General features: G+C 35.3%; 1 protein-coding gene across 1 annotated transcript; it reads right to left on the bottom strand.

Annotated features, from left to right (window-relative positions):
- Window positions 1-328: 328 nt before the first annotated feature.
- On the bottom strand, window positions 329-18,442 carry LOC136034380 (EKC/KEOPS complex subunit TP53RK-like). The gene is made up of 3 exons (XM_065715528.1): window positions 18,287-18,442; window positions 8,341-8,642; window positions 329-894 (listed from the first exon to the last, which is right to left on the bottom strand). Exons 2-3 carry the CDS (start codon window positions 8,531-8,533, stop codon window positions 416-418), a joined length of 672 nt encoding a protein of 223 aa, XP_065571600.1. The 5' UTR covers window positions 8,534-8,642; window positions 18,287-18,442; the 3' UTR covers window positions 329-415.
- Between the last annotated feature and the right edge of the window lie 1,235 nt (window positions 18,443-19,677).

Below are 19,677 nucleotides of genomic sequence, written 5' to 3'. Positions count from 1 at the left end.
CTCTGATACGCCGAATACGATGGTGTGATTTTCGTTAAGATTCTGTGACTTTTAGGAGGTGTTTTTCCCTATTTTCTAAAATAAGGTAAATTTTTTCAGGCTCGTAACTTTTGATGACAAAGACTAAATTTGATGAAACTTATATATTTAAAATCAGCATAAAAATCTGATTCTTTTGATGTATATTTTAGCATCAAAATTCTGTTTTTTAGAGTTTCGTTTACTATTGAGCCGGGTCACTCCTTACTACAGTTCGTTACCACGAACTGTTTGATAACTCGTCAGCAGAAGCAGTAGTAGTTGTATCATCCTTCATCTACGTAATCCATTTAGCAATATACAAGCTTATATATTAATTTAGATTTGAATTAAAATTCATAAATAGTTTATAGATAAAATTTTTTTTACACTTTATTCATCCAAGCATCAGCCGTTTTCTTCCACGTAGCCTAACATCTTCCAATTTTTGCAACACTTGTTTTCCATTCTTTCTATTCTCTTTACCATAGGTAATCAATATTGAATCATTAATTCCAGAAGCTGATGGAAAAGTACTGCATATTGCACGCTCAAGAACATACAAATCAACAGCTTTATCTTCGGCTGACTGCTCCATATAACTTAAACCAAAGTCAATAAGAGTCAGCTTAAATCCAGACTCATTCTTACGAACCAATATATTTGAGGTGGTTAGATCACCGTGTATTATGTCAGCGTTATGGATTTTCCCAACGGCAGATCCAATTTCTTTGCCTAATTCGGTTATTATTTCCTCTTTCCTCGAAGAAACAAGTTCCAACATGAATTCTTTGGATGTCATACATGGCTCTATGTTTTCCATAACAACTCTTCTTCTTTCAAAATCTACTGAGTAAACAGTTGGGGCATGGACGCCTGGAATTGGAAAATCTGGATTAAAGTAAGGGATTATAGAAACAAATTAAAAAGATCATATAAAGATGGAATTTCCTGAATCAGCATTTCAGAAGAATTTCAATCCCGCTTTATAGGGCTATAATGTTGAGATGGCTAGGCCACGTTCTGCGGATGAAGGATGACAGATTGCCGAAGATTGTCCTTTTAGGCCAACCGTCTGGGGCTACACGGAAAGCAGGTCGTCCTTGTCTGGGTTGGGAGGATGTCATAAATAAAGATTTAAAGGAAAGGGAACTCCCTGGGAGGGTGTAAAGAGGGAGGCCTTGAATAGATTAGGTTGGAGGAGGAGCGTGCGTAGCTGTGTTGGCCTCAGGCGACTTGGTGCTACAGTAAGTTATTAGTAGTAGTAGTTATTCATATTCTTTTTCAGTTTCAGCACAAAGCTGTTTATTGCCCAGAATAATAAACAAAAATTAATTGATTAAATAAATAATATATTTAATACAAAAGTAAAGAAATTATAACTAATAAAGAGCAAAGTGATAATAAATAATAGAGCTAATAACTGTGATGGTAAAGTAAACTTGACATTAGCTGATTTTAACAGCACCCTTTTTTTGTAGGAATTCTTATAAATAACTAATTTGTAACTTTGAAATGTATGTTTGTGTGACTCATTTTGATTGGTCAATGGCAAAATTTTTCGTGTCTACGCCGTAGTCCCGATTCTGTTGTTTAGTCAAATTGAGAGCATAATTTTATTCTTATGTAATGTGCATTTAGTGGGTAGCTAATGAGTGGGATAGCCCTCCTTCGAAAAGCGTAAGTTTGTTGTCATTATAAGTTTAGTCATTCTTTGGCTTTATTTTAAAAGCTAGGGTTTAACTTATTTACTTTTTTTAGATCCAGACACGAATGAGAAGCAGGAGGAAAACAGAAACCGGACAGGGTTATGGCAAACAGATTACGGTGCCAAATACAACAGATTTTGGAAACAAATCTTGAAGAAAAGTTCCATGGGACTAATAGTGGAAAAGCTCTTAGGCGGATCGGCCATATGAATTTTTTTCCCCTCGTACCCTCCCCCTAATAACAGGATTTGAAGTCGCGATGGCCCTTCCCTTCCCCCTAGCACTCTGCTTCTTTAAATTATTTTTTGATAACCTTGATACATACTGTGTCTTTCGATTTACCTCTGGCTACACCCCACGTCAGAATTCAAGATCCACTTGAACCCTCACCACCCCCTTAAAGTAGCAATTGAACCCAGAATTCATTGCTGAGACGTTCTAGATATGACTTTTTGATAATGTGGGTACACACGCTGTGTTTTGACTTACAACACTACTTCACAGCGGATACATTCTATTCCCACAGGGCTTATAGGGCAAACCCATTAGGCGGATTAAAGACAGAAACAATTTAACTCTCTCGTCTCTAACTCCTCTCCAAAACTCTATATTCGAGGTTCAGCTGCCCTTCAATATTCTCTGAAACTTTCAAGTTGATCCCCAAAGCCATTCCCAAGATAAGCTATTTAAACAACATGTCAACCAGTAGTGTCTTTTGATTTATCTTGATATTTAACTGCTAATAGATCCTAAATCCCATAGGAGTTTATAGCACGCAAAGTGTAGGTTGATCGGAAACAAGCATTTTTGCTCCCTCCCTCATGTCAATATTCGAGGTCCACTTAACTCCATCCCAACACTCCCTGTAAGTTTCAACTTGATCCCTCAGGCACTTCTAGAGATATTGTAGATACGTCTTTTCGATAACTTAGCAACGCATATTGTCTTTTGGTTTCCTTCCTACTTAAACATGAACAAAATTGAATTATGCAAGAACTTACAGTGCAAAAATGTTTGGATGGATCGGAGACAAGACATTTCTAGCCCCCTTCCCGGACACAAAATTTAAATTCCCCTTGTCCCCTCCTCTTCTTTCTCTCAAAACTGCCTTAAACAATCGACTCCATCCTTCATTTCTGTCGTTCCTGAAATATTGCAAATAGCCTATTTTGATAGCCTTGATATACCATAGCGTCTTTCGATTCCTCTCTGCCCCTCTCTTAAGTCAAAATTCTCTCCCTGAAACTTTCAGCTCAATTCCCCACACCGTTCCCATGATATTCTAGATAACGTATTTTGAAAACTCAAGGGAAAATAAATTCTTTTGATTTACTCGGGTAAGTGTTCCGTTTTAGGAGTATATAATTAAGAAACTCTAGGAAGTCTTGGCCAAGCGAATGATACCGAGAGTTCCAAGCTGATTGGACGACCCAGACATAAAAGTCAACTTTTTCTACTAAAGCCTTTCAATGAACAATAGGTAAATTGCACAATTTAGAGCTATTCCCCGAGAGGCTGCAGGGGTCTTGTCGACACTGGAGGCATAATTGTTAGATCTTTCAACTATTTTGAGCAAAATGGGTATTTCAAAATTTTGATCCGATGTTACAAGCGTAATGGGGACATAAAGGGTATAGGAAGAGGGCTGCATACCATCCAGTCACTTTCTTCCCTCTAAAAGGCACCGGAACTTTAAAATATTCGTTTGAATGAGCCCCGTCATAAGTTTTTGCAACCACACCCTCCATACGAAATAAAATAAATGAACAAACATACATGGGAGGTAAATGGCTCTTTACTATGTCAATGTTAGTGTGTGCCACTGAAATTTAATAGAGCGTTTTTTCTACAAAAATCGTTCATGTTTTTCATCGCATTTGGTAAGACAAATCAATTTCGATGCAACAGCGTTGACTTGGTAAAGAGAAGCAAGTCTTCCCATTCACTATTTTATTGTGTTGCACAGAGACAAAAAGTAAAAACTAGACAAAACTCAGTGACACCTCCTACCGAAACACATTTGGGTTTTAGCTCCCCTCCCCCATACAGACCAATTTAAGGCCCTGTACATGCAATAAACAATTCTTCTTCAAAAAAGTTTTCTTTACAAGACACAGAATGGTCACAAAACCTTGTCCATATTAGAGCTAAGCCCTAAATTAAGCCTGGATTTAAATACAGAAAAGGAAAAACGTGTAGATTTAGATAATAAGTAAAATTAATTTTTGATGAGAATAAAAGCAACTTCATTTATAACATGAATTCAAAAATTGGTAAAAAAAAAAGGATTTTTTTTTTTAATTTGCAAATGACATGCAATTGGAAAATGGTCAAACATATGGACTAAAGACTGCACACATTGGCTGAAAACCCTGGAGATTTTGGCCAAAAACGTATTTAGAGGGTTTCATATTTACCCCCTCCCGTCGAAAAACACCTTTAATATCTCCCTGTCTACGAAAACTATGAACAACCCATTTTTACTATGCAATTTCTGACACAAAGCAAGAAAACAAGAGCTAAGAGCTCATATGGCACCTGTGACGAGGCCGGAAGAGCCAAGAGCCAAGAGCTTGTATGGTATGAGCTCTAGCAAAATTCTAAGAATCAACAGATTGATTTAAAAGGAAAATCAGAGGCTTAATGCCGGTCGGGATTTAAGATAAGAGCTCTGAGTCACGAGGCCCTTCTAAATATCAAAATCCATTAAGATCTGATCACCCACTCGTAAGTTGAAAATACCTCATTTTTTCAAATTTTCCCTCTCCCTCCAGCACCCCAATGGTCGAATCGGGGAAAACGACTTTATCAAGTCAATTTGTGCAGCTCCCTGACACGCCTACCAATTTTCATCGTCATAGCACGCCCAGAAGCACCAAACTCGCCAAAGCACTGAACCCCCACCCCCCATAGTTAGCGGATCCAGTCCGGTTACGTCAATCACGTATCTACGACATTTGCTTATTCTACCCACCAACTTTCATCCCGATCTCTCCACTCTAAGCGATTTCCCAGATTTCCAATTTCCCCCTACAACTCCCCCCATTGCCAACAGATCTGGTCAATATTTGAGATAAAAGCTCTGAGACACGAGTTCCTTCTAAATATCAATTTCCATTAAGATCCGGTCACGGGTTCTTATGTTAGAAATACCTCAATTTTTCTAATTTTTCCAAATTAACCACGCCCCAGTTCCCCCAAAGGGAACGGATCCGTTCCAATTATGTCAGTCACGTATCACTAACTTGTGCTTATTCTTCCCATCAAGTTTCATCTCAATCTCTCCACTCTAAGCGTTTTCCAAGATTTCTGGTTTCCAAGATTTCTCTTTCCCCCCTCCAATCCCCCCCATGTCCCCAGATCCAATTCGAATTGAAATGGAGCATCTGAGACATAAGATTTTTCTGTACATCAAGTTTCATTAAGATCTGATCACCCATTCGTAAGATAAAGATACCTGAATTATCACGTTTTCCAAGAATTCCGATTTCCCCCTCCAACTCCCCACAATGTCACCGGACCTGGTCGAGATTTAAGCTGAAAGCTCTAAAGCACAAGATCCTTCTAAATATCAAATTTCATTAAGGTCTGATCACCCGTTCGCAAGTTACAAATACCTTATTTTTTCTAATTTTTCCGAATTTCTCCCGTCCCCCAACTCCACCAGAGAGAGCAGATCCAATCTGGTTATGTCAGTCAGCTATCTTGGACTTTTGCTTATTCTTCCCAGCAGTTTTTATCCTGATCTCCCCCCCAGCTCTCCCAAAGAAATTTGATCCGTTCCGGTTATGTCAATCATGTATCTAGGACTTGTGCTTAATTTTCACACCAAGTTTCATCCCGATCCCTCCACTCTAAGCGTTTTTCAAGATTTTAGGTTCCCCCCAACTCCCCCCAATGTCTTTGGATCCGGTCGGGATTTAAAATAAGAGCTCTGAGACACGATATCCTCGTAAATATCAAATTTCATTAAGATCTGATCACCCGTTCGTAAGTTAAAAATACATAATTTTTTCTAATTTTTCAGATTTAACAGTCTCTCTACTCCCCCCCCCCCCTCAAATGGTCGAATCGGGGAAACGAAAATTTCTAATTTAATATGGTCTGGTTCCTGATACGCCTGCCAAATTTCATCGTCCTAGCTTACCTGGAAATGCCTAAACTAACAAAACCGGGACAGACAGACAGACCGACCGACAGAATTTGCGATCGCTATATGTCACTTGGTAGATATACCAAGTGACATAAAAAGTCCAGGTTGCGTTGCTGGTCCTTGACTGGGATTGGCTATACCTGGTGGTTTATATTAAGTTTGAACAAGTGAATAGGCGACTTTGATGGGACTTATCATTTGATAGCCCCAACGTAAAACGGAGAGCAAAAGATCTTTTACATAAATTAAATTTAAACAAGACTGAATTGATTGAAAATGCTATGACATATCAATCTAATTTGTGAGCGTGGTAATATTAGTATTGATCATGGCCGATTCTCATTTTGAAGAAGAAGATCTAGTTTATTAGGGAGCCAGGGCCCAAAAACAAAATATGTAAAAATGGTTAGCCATTAAGCTCTAGGGAGCCCGTGCGGCTAAAAATACGCAATAATTTCCTTCACAAAACAAACAAGAGATAAAAAAAAGAAAAAAAAGAAAAAAATTGAAAATTGAATCAGGTTTAGACTTCATCAATGGTCTGAGAGCTAGAAAAGGAAAAACAGAGAAACTTGCTACAAATAAATTGCATAGTTATTTGAAATGATGGAAAAATTTCCGCAAATTATTATTACTCGGGATAAGCTAACATTATTACATAAGTCTGACCATCGTGTTTTAGATTCTTGTTAAAATAGGAAGAAACAAAAACTGTCATCAATTATCATGCATTTGCACCACATTAAAATTATAAAACAATAAAAATAATGAATCTAACAATTAATCGCAATAATTGTATAGTCGCATTTAATACACAGTTCCAGACAGTGGCGTCAATTTGACGTCAAGGTATTTTGAAAAAATACCCATTTACAGCCATTTTCATATAAAATATATTTTACTGAAAAAAAAAGCAATAAAGTTGCCCCCCCATGCATTCGGAAAAATTTATTAAAACTCCAACTACCAATCGTGAATTGACGCCACTGGTTCTAGTTAAAAGAACTTACATTGCGGTACTAATAGAAACTAATATTCTAAATTCGGAAACACAACTATACTTTTTATCCAATAGCAGTTCGAAACAAAAAAGAAACTAGAAAACAAAACCATAAATGGTAGAAAAACCCTGACTGCATTTCCTCAGTGTAAATTTTTTTTTTGAACAAGAAATTTTATCTCTTAAACAAAAAAAAATCTTAAAAATAATTAAAATTTAAGTGTATAAACTGAACTATTTTTTGAATTGGCTAAAACTGGAAAGTATCCTGTCCAACAAATTGTCTTTGTAAATAAAATATAAAGATGCGAGCACTTTCTATTTATTTTTTTTATAAGACCTTAGATTTCAAAGATGTCAAAGTCACACAAAAATAGGTCAAATAGTTCAGATTTCAAAAGCAATTAGCCTACTAGCTTAAATTTGACCATATATTCAACTCCATTCCTATAATATCCTTATTATTACTCTTTGTAAGGATAGTAGAAATTTTTGAATTTATACATGGTGGTTACACAAATAATAAACAGAAAATAGTTGTGAAAGCAAATAGAAAATAATGAGAGAAGGGGAAATTAGTACACATAACAGTATAATAGCAATAACAATAATGATACAACAATAACATGGTGAATAACAATAATAGGTAAAGAACAATGGCAATAAGAATAAATCAATAAGTGAATAAGAAAAATCAAATACTTGTTAAATAGTTCTAAAATACAGAACAATCTAACCTGACTGCCAGCAAAAAACAATGATAAATAATAGAAAATAGTATGTAAAATGACTTTAAAAAAATATAAAACTTAGATTAGAAAATGATTATAAAACAAATAAGTAGTATAAAAATAAGGTACTTATCGGTTATATAATAAAGACTATAGAATTTCGATCGCAGATGATGCTAACATGAAACAAGAAACTGGTCAAGCAACTTTTTTATACCACACAATTAGCTTTGGCGTGGTTGGAAAAAAATTGTTGCTATATCTTATTTAAGTATTTAGTTGGTATTTTGGTTTGGTTAGGTTAGTATAATATATGCTATGCTTTACCCCCCCCCCCTAATGTTCAAATATATAGTTCAAATTTGTTTCTAAACTATTATATTTTCATAATATTTTGTTTCATTACAATAGTACTAATCAAACTTCACTTCCCAAGCGTTTACTATATAACCGATAAGTACGAAAAATAATTCAGCGTTTAATATCCATCATATTTCATTGTGGGATAATTACCTTTATTTTGTGCAAAGTGCAATAAGTGCACATATAATGTTATGGCAATAGTAGTAATGATACAATATTAACAAAAGCGAATAATAACAATAAGTAAAGAACAATGGTGAGTAATAATAAATCAATAAATCATAATGAATAAATAAAAATAGTTGAAAAAGAAAAAAACAGATAATAGTTAGGCTATAGTACTTTTAAAACACAAAAGCATCTAACCTGCCTGCCTACATTTGACCATAGATCTAACTTCATTTCTAATTCTCTCTTTGGTTAATGACTCATCAAGAGAAGGATGCCTATATTCCTTCTTAAATCTCTCTTTTATGATGCAAGGACTTCCCAGGTATGATCCTCTAAATAATCTGCCTTCGGCTCCTTGCTTCCAAACTGTCTCAGACTCAGAAAGCATATTTTCTTTTAGCAGCTAAATTTCAAGGGCAAAGTCTTGACTCAGTCTTATGTGATGTATACTGTATGATGGACTCAATCTTTGGTTCTTCGGGGTTATTTAAAACTTCCTAGAATATAAGAATGAAAAAAGTAACATTTAAAAATTTTGAAATTAAATTTGAGCGTAATACAAATCATATTTGTGACAAGGCTCCGTCATAGTACTTCTTGATTTATAAATACACAACACTATAATTAGATACATACACAAAATGCAAGTTACAAACGCAAGAAATGCAGCCTACACATTTAAGGCCACAAAGGCAAAAGTAATAGAAATAGCTCTTATGCAATGTTATACCTTCTAGATACAAACTTTAATGACAAAGGATCTAAATTTCACTTCATATTGACTTGTGAATCTAGTTGCACAGGTGTTTCTAGAATGTCAGTTTTGTACCTGTTGGTCACATTTATAATATGTCATATGTGCTTGTGAAGGGAGAGTCTTCCTGGAAATTAATCTGAGGAACCCCCTCCAAGAAAAAGTTCTAACAATCATGATCTTAAAATCCACTGTTTTATTTTTCAGGCACCTTAAGAAAAATTTGCTGATACCCTTTCCCCAATGAGATGGCACTCCGCATATATTTTCATAATATGAGAGAATACACAGATAAAGATTATTTTTTGGTTAGAAAATGAGGAATACTAATGTTTGATAAGACTCGACAAGGACGTCACAAAATTAGAACATTTTTATCTGAACACAAATATACATACAGTCTTAAAAAAACAGTTCACATGGCGGTAAAATTATGACAGTTCGTATTATTGACTTACTAATAAAGTGAACATACCACTCGAGGCCTTTTTTTTATTCTCTTTACGCATATATTAGTCGCTTCAATTGCAAATTCAAATTTAAGCACTTTTTGATCTCTTAAAAAAAGACGAATTTTCAATGAAAGTATGAGCTGTCGGTCGTTTTCTGACAAAATAACACTACGTTTACTCAGCGCCATTTTTTCTCGGTCGTTTTCTAAGCACCATTTTTTCTCGGTCGTTTTAAAAAAAAGTATTGCAATATTTTCTTAGTGCTAAAATTATTTATAATTAGGTTAATTTAGGTTAGGTCAAAAAGTGCTTAAATTCGAATTTGCAATAAAAGCGATTATTATGTTCATAAAGAGCATAAAAAAGGCATCAAGTGGTATATTCACTTTATTGATAAGCCAATAATATGAACTGTCATAAATTTACCCACATGGCTAATGGAATACTTAAGCACTGCCAATTAAAAAGTATCTGAATTAAAGCTGCCTTGAACTAACTTGTCAAACAAAAACACTACAAAAAAACTGAAAAATTGCCTTACGATTTGACTTCCAGATAATTTTTAAGCAGCCTCTGAAAAAAATCTTTATCAGAATGCTCCCATATTCTAGCTAAAATTAAGTTCCAGATTTTTGACCCAGTATAATGGATGCTGAAACACGTTCTCGATGTAAGACGAATTTCAAACAAAAATCGGACCAATGAAATGTCAGATAATTGTAGTAATGAGAATTCGTTGAGAAAATCTCAGAATAGAAATTAAACATAGTTGGTCCAAAGAAGCGATCTCGCAAGTTCCGTAACGATGTTTAACTGATGAACTATAATCAATATTAAGAAGAATCCTCACTGACTTATTTTGAAGTATTTTAGGATATTTGAAAACAGATGGTACTTTCATAACAATGAGGATATCTGCATAAGGGAGGAGAACCACAAGAGCCAGAGATCCACACACAAAAGAGATCCGATAGCAACTAGTCCCCCCATGCCCTTTTTCCCAGTTCTAGTTCACTTTTTAGGAGTCAAAAGAGATCTGAGGGCAACTAGTCCCCCCTCCTCCCACGTCCTTTTTCTCCAAACACATTTGATAAAATTTTTGAGATAGCTAATTTGTTAAAATAGTTCAAAGGTCAGAATAGAAAAACTCCGGTTTGATGCAACCCTTTAGGGCCTGGGGCGTTGTAAGTTATGCCCTGGGGGCATATATGGTTCTTATGTAAGGAATGCTCGAATAAACTTCAGAGAGGGCTCATTTGAACGGAAATTCTAGTTTACTTTTAAGAGCCAAAAGAGACGGGAGGCCAACTACCCCCCCCCCTCACCCTAGACCTTTTTTGCCAAAATCCATCAAATACAAATTTTGAGATAGCTTTTTTTTAAATAGTTTAAACATCAGATGACAAAAACTCTGGGGTCAAAATACCCCCCCGCCCAGAGTTTTGGGCAAGTGTTTTAAGTTATGCCCCGGAGGTGTTTAAGGTTTTTATGTAAGGAGTAGTCGTATAAACTTCGAAGGTGGCATAGTTGATTGTAAATTGAAAGTTCTAGTTGCATTTTAATGAGTAAAAAGTTATTGGAAGGAATCTATCCCATCCCTCTGACACAAGCACCCTCTTTTCCTCAAGTGAATCAAATGAAAATTTAGAGATAGCCATTTTATTTGAAATAGTCCAATGATAAGATAACAAAAACCTTGTTGTCGACATACCCCCCCCCCCCCAAAGCCAGGGGAAGGGTTGTAACTTATGCCACGGTGGAATTTAAGGTTTTTATGGAAGAGGCGATCATATAAACTTTGGAGGGCACTCAAAGGATTGGAAATTAAAAGTTATAATTCACCTTCTAAGAGTCAAAAGTGATCCTATGGCGACTAGCCCCCTTCCCTCTTAACCTTCTTTTCCCCAAATGTTTAAAATCGAATTTTTTATATAGCCAATAGGTTCAATATAGACCAAAGATAATATAACAAAAACTAAAGGGATAAAACAGCCCCCCCCCAGAACCCAGGGACAAGTTTTGTAAAAAGTGCCCTGGGGGCATATAAGGTTTTATGGAAGGGATGGCCATATAAACTTCGGAGGGGGCTTATTCAATTGTAAATCAGAATTTCTAGTGCCCTTCTCAAGAGTCGAAAGTGATCAGAGGGCAAATAGCCCCCCACCCGAGGTCTTTTTTCCCCAAACGCATCCAATCAAAATTTTGAGATAGCTATTTTGTTCAAAATGGTTTAAAATCAAAAAAATCCGCGGTCGACACATCCCCCCAGAGCCTGGGGAAAAGTTTTATAAGCTATCCCCCAAGGACATATAAGGTTATATGTAAGGGGTGGTTTAAACTTCAGAGAAGGTTCATTTGATTGGAAATTAAAAGTTCTAGTTACCCTTTTAAAAGTCATCAAAAGTAATCATAGGGTATTTACCCCCCCCCCCGCCAAGCTTTTTCCCCCAAATACATCCAATAAAAATTTTAAGATAGCCATTTTGTTCAAAATTGCACAAAATTAAAATTACTACAAATTAGTGGTTGAAAAATCCTCCTAAGCATCTGGGACAAGAATTGTAACTCATGTAAGTTCTTAAGAATCGGAAATGATCAAAAATTAACAAGACCCCCCCCCCCCTTGTGTCTTTTTTATCCGAATACATCTTATCAAAATTTTGAAATAGGCATTTTGTTAAAAATAGTCCAAAATCTTCTTTGTAGATATTTTTGTTTGTCTCAAGCTGGATTTGCACATTCAATTTAATTTTCACCTGTTTTAAGATTTATTTACTCATTTATATTAGTAACTATTGTTTGTTTCTTTCTATGATTGTTTATTTAATTTATGTTCGTTTTTGGTTTCATTTATTCTTTAATGGTAATTTCTGGTTGTTTTGAATTTGATTTATTGTAGGTTTCTATTTCTTCTGATCTTAAGTTTCATATGACCTTTACTTTTTTTTAAAAAACTTCTTTTTCAGAAAGTTTTTTTTCAAATTAATTCATAAAAAGATGCCACTACACCAAATGGGTAAATTGGCATGGAACGCAATTTTTAATGTTTCTGATTCCTCCCCCTCCCCCACTGTTATCTTTTCTTCTTAGGGAGTTGAATCTAGACAATGGTTACAAAGTTATCTTGTTTAGTTTTTTGTTCTTAAGTGATTTGCATGTTTTGTGTCGGCTGGGTTTCATTAGAAGATGATTGCAGAGGAGCCTCCCCTTAAGAGGTTTTGCAGAACATTTTTCAAATGTATAAAAATTGTCCTTTTAGATCCCTTTTAGATATTCCAAGAAAAGTACTCAACTTTCCTGAAAAAATTAATTTCAAAGTCATTTTGTCAACCTGCAGAAAGCTTACAAAATACAATACTATCAAAGTACAAATTTCACTTGAAAAATCTTTCAAACACTGCAACCAAAAAGCAATTTTCTTTTTCTGAATTAGTGACATCTCATCATTTGCTGGTAGAGGTGATGCTTTACTTTGCATGCCTGATTTTTTCAACATGACTCCAAGACAACTCTTAAAGTAGAGTCTGGTGACACTTCCTGTGAAGATTCAATGGAATTTAAATAGCAGCTCCTTAGATATTCAATGATACTGAAGGAGGTCTGAGAAAAAAAAAAAACATTAGACAAGAATTCACAGTTTGCAACTCCTTATGAAGTAGGGAGGATGGTTGTATGATTTTTCTTGGGTAGGAGATAAAGAGAAAAATTTATTTTCCTACCTCTGGCTTTTGACTAAAGTGTTTCAAAAAGCTTGTGAGTCAGGTTAATGAAACTTTCAGAAATAGATCTAAAGTTAATTCTAGGCACAGAAAGTTATTTTCTATGTCTATCCTCCATTGCTTTCCCCTCCACAACACTGACTAATTATGAAGTGACACTGACTTTTTATGAACTTATTTGGAGCCAAGTAAATAAGACTTTCAAAATTTCATTCTACAGCACATGTATGTAAGCTGAATATATACATACATACAAATGAGAGTCTAGGAGGCTGTTTCCAAGCCCATTCATCTGCACCCTTTCAGCTTGTGAGGTTTGGAATATTTTGGAGAGACAGGTACCAACCACAGGCAAAGATTCAATCTAGCCTGAGAACCCTGATCAAATTCTATGAGCATGCTGCAACCCTGGTGTATATCTTATGGTTTATTTGCTCTTCATTTTCAGCAATACTAACGCTTGTTTTTTTTTACAATTTAAAAATGAATATTACTCACTAATGGTATTATAACTGTGAAACCAGCTTTAAGAAGTTTTTAAGATAATTATAATTTCATACTGAAAGTTACTGATATCACAGCTGGTGTAAGACTATGAAAAGAATTATAGATTAGTTTGTTGTGATGATACATACTCACTTTTGATTCCTAAATAAGTATTCTTTTTTTTACTTGGCTTTTTTGTTTTCAGTAAAGCACTTGTTTTCTATAATACTACAAACATATGGAAGCATCAACAGTTGGTTTATTTGTACTAGTTTTATTGAGATATGTTAGATAAACCATGAGGTAATAATTTTGGTTTGCTTTAAGTTCTAAATTTGCTCTTTAATTCTCTCAGAAAACTTGTTTTTGAAATTAACCTTTGCCTGTTTTTAATTAAACACATTGTTAATTTGAAATCTCAGTTGCTTACTTACTTGCAAATCCTGTGGACATGGTCAGTCATAAAACTTTGTATCATTTTTGGTCTCCAATTGACTTCAAATCACACAACTGATAGACTACCTAAATTACTCTTATTGTATGACTATAAGCATTAGTTCTACCCTAGAATGATCAACTATCTCCAAAAAGAGAAAATAATTATTTTTATACAACTTTAAAAAAGTTATGCCAGGTTTACCTCTCATGGAGACTATCTAGCTCTCAAACTTTTCATGACAAAAGAATTACAAAATATTTATAGGTTAAATCTTCCTAGTTTGTCCAGTGTAGTTCTGAATTGTTGTGAAATAGCAAGAAAACATATGCTCTTCTATATTAAAAATAAACTGGACACTAAGAATCATATTCTAAGGTTTGTATTGGATACTGACTTCCTAGGTATCCTTGAACTAAGCTGTTTTATGTTTTGGAAAATTATACTATATAACATGATTTCAAAACAAAGAAGTTTTGATTATTTGTTTTAATGGGCTACCAATACAGCTTTGCATGCAAATTATCCATGTTATTCAATTTTTACTCCTGAATTTACCTTCCTGGTACTACAAAATGCAAGAATACAAGGGATATTCCAAAAATATGCAAAATCTTTGTCAACAAGGCATAGATAACCATTTTCTATTACTGTGAAGAAGTTGTGCTTTAGGACTGTTTAGAAGAATGAATGGGTCTCTAGATTTCCCTAAAAATAGTCTAAAAGGATCAAAGGAGCACATGGAGAAGTGATTTGACATTGAAGGAGGTTATGTAATTTCATTGTAAAATGAATGTTGTAAATCCACTGTGGGATAAAAAATCAATTGTAATGGAAAATCAGTAAACAATTACAAAACCCTGCATATTTTTTAATATCCTTGTACTATCAGAAATATGATCCATATTTATATGGAACTAGCTGAGTGTTTCTCCAAAATGTTAAATTTAAGACAAAAAGCTTATTATCCATGCTTTGCAAAACAATACATGTTTAGGCACTGAGAACAGGAATGTAGTATGGGACTAGCTGAGTAATTCAACATTGGAACTGATATCTGTTTAGGTTTAACACTAAATAAGTTTAATCTCATGGAGAACAGGCAATAAAACATAGGCTCATCTATATTAAAAATGAACTGTTTACTAGGAAATCATTTCTAAGATTTTGTTGCAAATCAATTTCCTTGGTGATCTAGAAGTAACTATTTTTCTAAAGAAGATTGTCAAACTTTGATCACCATATTCACTTCGGATATTGAAGAATCTTGGCAGAAATTCAAAGCTGTATTGCTAGTTTTTGAAAAAGCTCACACTAGAACATTTTGGAGGAGACAGGCAAAAACACTACCCTTCATGACTTGTCTAACTAGCAAACTACTGAATAGGAAGAATTGAACCTAGAAACACTTCAAAAAAAAAGAAAACAGATGCGAACTATCAGAAGTATCAAAAGGCAAGGAATGAGGCCACCAATTCCAGCAAACAACTGAAGAAGAGACATGAAGAAAGGTTAGCTGAAAATATAAAAAAATAATCCCAAGCTGTTTTGGCGGTATGCTTCTGTTAAATGTCGAAATAGGCACTCTGTCCCTGATTTGACTCATCATGGTCAGACAGTTTCAGACCCAGCTATTAAAGCCAAGATCCTAAATAACCAATTTGCATCAGCTTTTACATCAGAAACTGCTAGTAAGCTCCCAGCTCCCCCCTCATATATTGTTACTCAACCAATGCCACCTCTTGAGCTGACTGAGGAGTCTGTTATGAAACAGCTAACTTTGTTGGATGTAAATAAATCTGCAGGGCCAGATGGCCTCCACCCCGTCTCTTGCATGAGTGCAGAACAGAAATAGTATACCCACTCTCAAAACTCATTAGACTATCTCTGAATAGCTCAAAGCTTCCTGCTGAGTGGAAAGTGGCATATATTACCCCCATTCACAAAAAGGGAAGGAAAGATTCTGTGGAAAATTACCAGCCTATTAGTATTACCTCTGTTGTTGTTAAGCTTCTTGAACGTATTGTCAACAAAGCAGTTATTGAGCATCTTGAACGGAATCATCTTCTTAACAGCTCTCAACATGGTTTCCGATGCAACAGATCAGTTGACACTAATCTGCTTGACTCATATGACTATATTACAAAACTACTGGAGTTGGGAATCCCTGCTGACATGATCCTCCTTGATTTTTCAAAAGCATTTGACAAAGTTTGTCATAGTAGACTTGAGCTTAAGCTAGAATCTATTGGTTTGGAGGAAAAAATTCTTAAATGGATTCTGGATTTCTTGAGGAATTGTGTTCAGCATGTAAGAATGCTTGATGCAGATGGCAATCTTATTCTATCCTCCTCTCAGAATGTTATCAGTGGGGTTCCACAGGGTAGTGTTCTTGGCCCCACCATGTTCAATATTTTCATAAATGATGCTCCTCTAGCGCTTAAAAGCAGGATGACGTTATATGCTGATGATTCCAAGGTAATTGGTCCAGCTAGCACTTTTGAAGATACTTCCCAACTTCAAAATGACCTTGATCTCCTTAGCGTGTGGGCGAAATCTTGGCTACTCACTTTCAATGTGTCAAAATGTCATGTTTTACACTTTGGGCACAAGACTATCAACACAACTTACCCTCTTTATGGTCAGCTCCTTTCTCCAGCATTGGAGGAACATGACCTAGGAGTAATTGTTGACAATGATCTTAAATTTAGCACTCATGCAAAGAAGGCAGCAGCATCAGCTAGCTCATCACTAGGGCTCATAAAAAGAACAATTTCCTCCCATTCTCCTAAAATTCTAAGGCTTTTGTTTAAAGGACTTGTTTGGCTGAGGCTTGAGACAGGCATGGTCCTTGCATCCCCCTTTTTCAAAAAAGATGCTAAAATTCCTGAAGATGTCCAGAGAAGAGCTACTAAGATGGTGAGTGGACTGCATGAGCTCCCTTACCCTAAAAGGCTCTGCAAGCTGAAACTCCCAACTCTGGTTTATAGAAGAAGACAGGGTGATGCCATTCTGGTTCATAAACTTATTAATACAAAGGCAGTTCCTGGTCTTCTTCCTCTGGTGTCTGAAGATTCTCATACAAGGGGACATAACTTGAAGTTATCCAGGCATTTCTCCTCAAAGCAGCAATGCGCCCATTTTCTTACAAACCATGTTGCCAACCTCTGGAACAAATTACTGCCAGATAGGCTACCATTGCTGCCCAAACAACAGACAGCTTTAAGAACCATCTTGACAACAAATGGTCAAAACAAGAATGGAAGTATAACTGGGAAGCACTCGAATTGGAATCAGCAACATCAAACCACTAGTCAAGTGTATGTATTCAACTATGTGTCATGTGTTATCAACTCTGGAGTTTCAACAAGGAAAAACCCTTATATTGCTCCAAGCTGCAATTTAAGGTAATTTAAGGTAAAACATAAGCAAAATTTTCTTATTTCTAACTTATTTCACTAACCCCCCTCCCTATTAAACACCAAAAGAATTTTGTAATACTGTTGTGGAATAGCAATAAACAAAAAAAATGTTGGAATGTAACCTAACAACTAAAAAAATATCACTTAAAAAAAAATCACATAGGTTTTTTGTATGATGACTTCTCTATATGCTATAGCCTACATTACAAATATTTTTATCCTGTCTATTGAATAATAAGAATTAGTAAATAACAAGAGTAAGTATATATAACAATAAGTAATTATTCTTTTAAAGTAAACTTTGAATGGTTCCAAAACCACATGCCTATACCCTCTAACCCAAGTTTCAAGGGGCTAGGGTATGGTTTTAATGACCTACTAGAATCTAAAGGGCTCTTGTTGCTACCCTTAAATTGCATCATGCTGAAGTAAAATAAGGGTGGTCCAAAAAACCATCTCTATTTTTTCAGAATGCCAAAGAAAAGTGGACTTTCCTGAAAAGAGGTTTTTACTCTAGGTATTGACAACTAAAGCAAGCAGATTTCTAAGACTCAGAAATCAGAAGAGTGTTAACACAGAAGCTTGAAAATACATTTCAGAGTATGTTTTTGGCCCTAGATTCATTAGCCAAGGCTGCTGAAAGTTTCATTTTCCCAACCTAACCCCTTTCCAAGATAGGAAAAAGTTGCTAAACTAGAATTTTACCATCAGGTATATAACCTTGGCAATTTTTCTTTATGGTAGGAACTATGAACCAATTGCTGATAACCTTGGTCTAGGACAAGAGACCAACACAATAAAATATAGCTAGCCTATATGAAAACAACAGTGGGATCAACGCCCAAATTTACAAAAATGTAAGTAAAACTTACCAGTCACCAACAGGGTTTTAACCTCTTTCTAGATCTACAGGTAGTGTACATTAATCTCCATATAAATATTTTTGGGATAAATTCAGGAACAAAGCATTTGTCAAGATTTAAATTCACAATTTCGACGTGGATCACAGAATCAGCAACCTGTGAAAAAACCGCCGAGAAACCTGTTAAATTCGTCAGAGTCCTGTTACAAGGGCCACAACCAGAATTCTCGTTCGGAGGTAGGGAAGGGGGAAGAAAATTTGAAAAATGTATCAATAATACTTTTATATATATATTTGTTACGTTTTTACGGGTCAAACAAAATTTGGGGAGGAGGCTCAACCCCCCATAACCCAGGATTCCCACATATACGATTATCCGCATGCAAACACGATTTTTCGGTCATATATGCAAATATCACAGCTGTGTACGAATTCTGATTAGAATCAATCCGATTTTCCACGAAATTGTACAAGTCCATCAGGTGGTTGTCTTATAGCCAGAAAGTCCTAAAATTGGATTTGTGCAATTTCTAATATAATTATTGGACCCTCTATCATATGACACCTTATACATACATGCAAAATATTCATTTTGAGTGGGTTTTACACTTGAATTCAGACCATTTAGAATATCCAACTTTGCCATTATATCAGCAGGTCCATTTCCAGCAATCCCCACGTGTGCTGAGACCTAGAGCAGAAGTATATTATTTGCCACAAGCTTTAATGACCTAACTTTTTGGTCGATATCACGAGCTATCTCACGACTAGGTTTTAGTTTTACATAAATGGGGGAGAGTTAGCTCGCCCTTTTGGGATATTTGTAGTGGGTATGATGATTTTAGGCATATTCTCATGAAGTGCACAAAATATGAACTTCAAAGAAATGTGCTTAGAAACCAAATTAAAAAGTATTAAGGTGCATTTATAATGTGAGCAATGTTAGGTCAGGCTAAGTCCCCTAAGTGGTTCCATAGAAAGACTATGTCGTTGTTCTCTGATCTTTTAAGTTATTAAATAAAAAAAACAAGTTTTTTCAACTGATAGTAAGGAGTGACATCAAAACTTAAAACGCACAGAAATTACTTCGTATATGAAAGAGGCTGCTTCCTCATCAACGCCCCGCTCTTTACGCTAAAGTTTGACTCTTTCTCTCAATTCTTCTAATTAAAACAGTAAAAAACTTTAGCGTAAAAAGCGGGGCGTTGATGAGGAAGCAGCCTCTTTCATATACGAAGTAATTTCTGTGCGTTTTAAGTTTTGATGTCACTCCTTACTATCAGTTGAAAAAACTTGTTTTTTTTATTTAATTTCTGAACGTTTTTGAATCAATGCATGTTTTGATTTTGGCTCTCCGCAGAGGAATAATCAAAACGAAATTTGCATATTTTTTTTTTGGCT

This window comes from Artemia franciscana, chromosome 13 (genome assembly GCF_032884065.1).
Source record: "Artemia franciscana chromosome 13, ASM3288406v1, whole genome shotgun sequence".
Taxonomy (NCBI): domain Eukaryota; kingdom Metazoa; phylum Arthropoda; class Branchiopoda; order Anostraca; family Artemiidae; genus Artemia; species Artemia franciscana.
Note: the sequence above shows the minus strand (reverse complement) of the source record. Positions and strands in the feature narration are given on the sequence as shown.

Excerpts from the sequence above, each read along its gene's own strand:
- LOC136034380 (XM_065715528.1), bottom strand. The coding sequence starts at position 8,533 with ATGCTTTCTGAGTCTGAGACAGTTTGGAAGCAAGGAGCCGAAGGCAGA. Across the intron at positions 895-8,340 it reads GGTCAAATGTAGGCAGGCAG|GCGTCCATGCCCCAACTGTT; the intron begins GTTAGATGCTTT and ends TTCCAATTCCAG.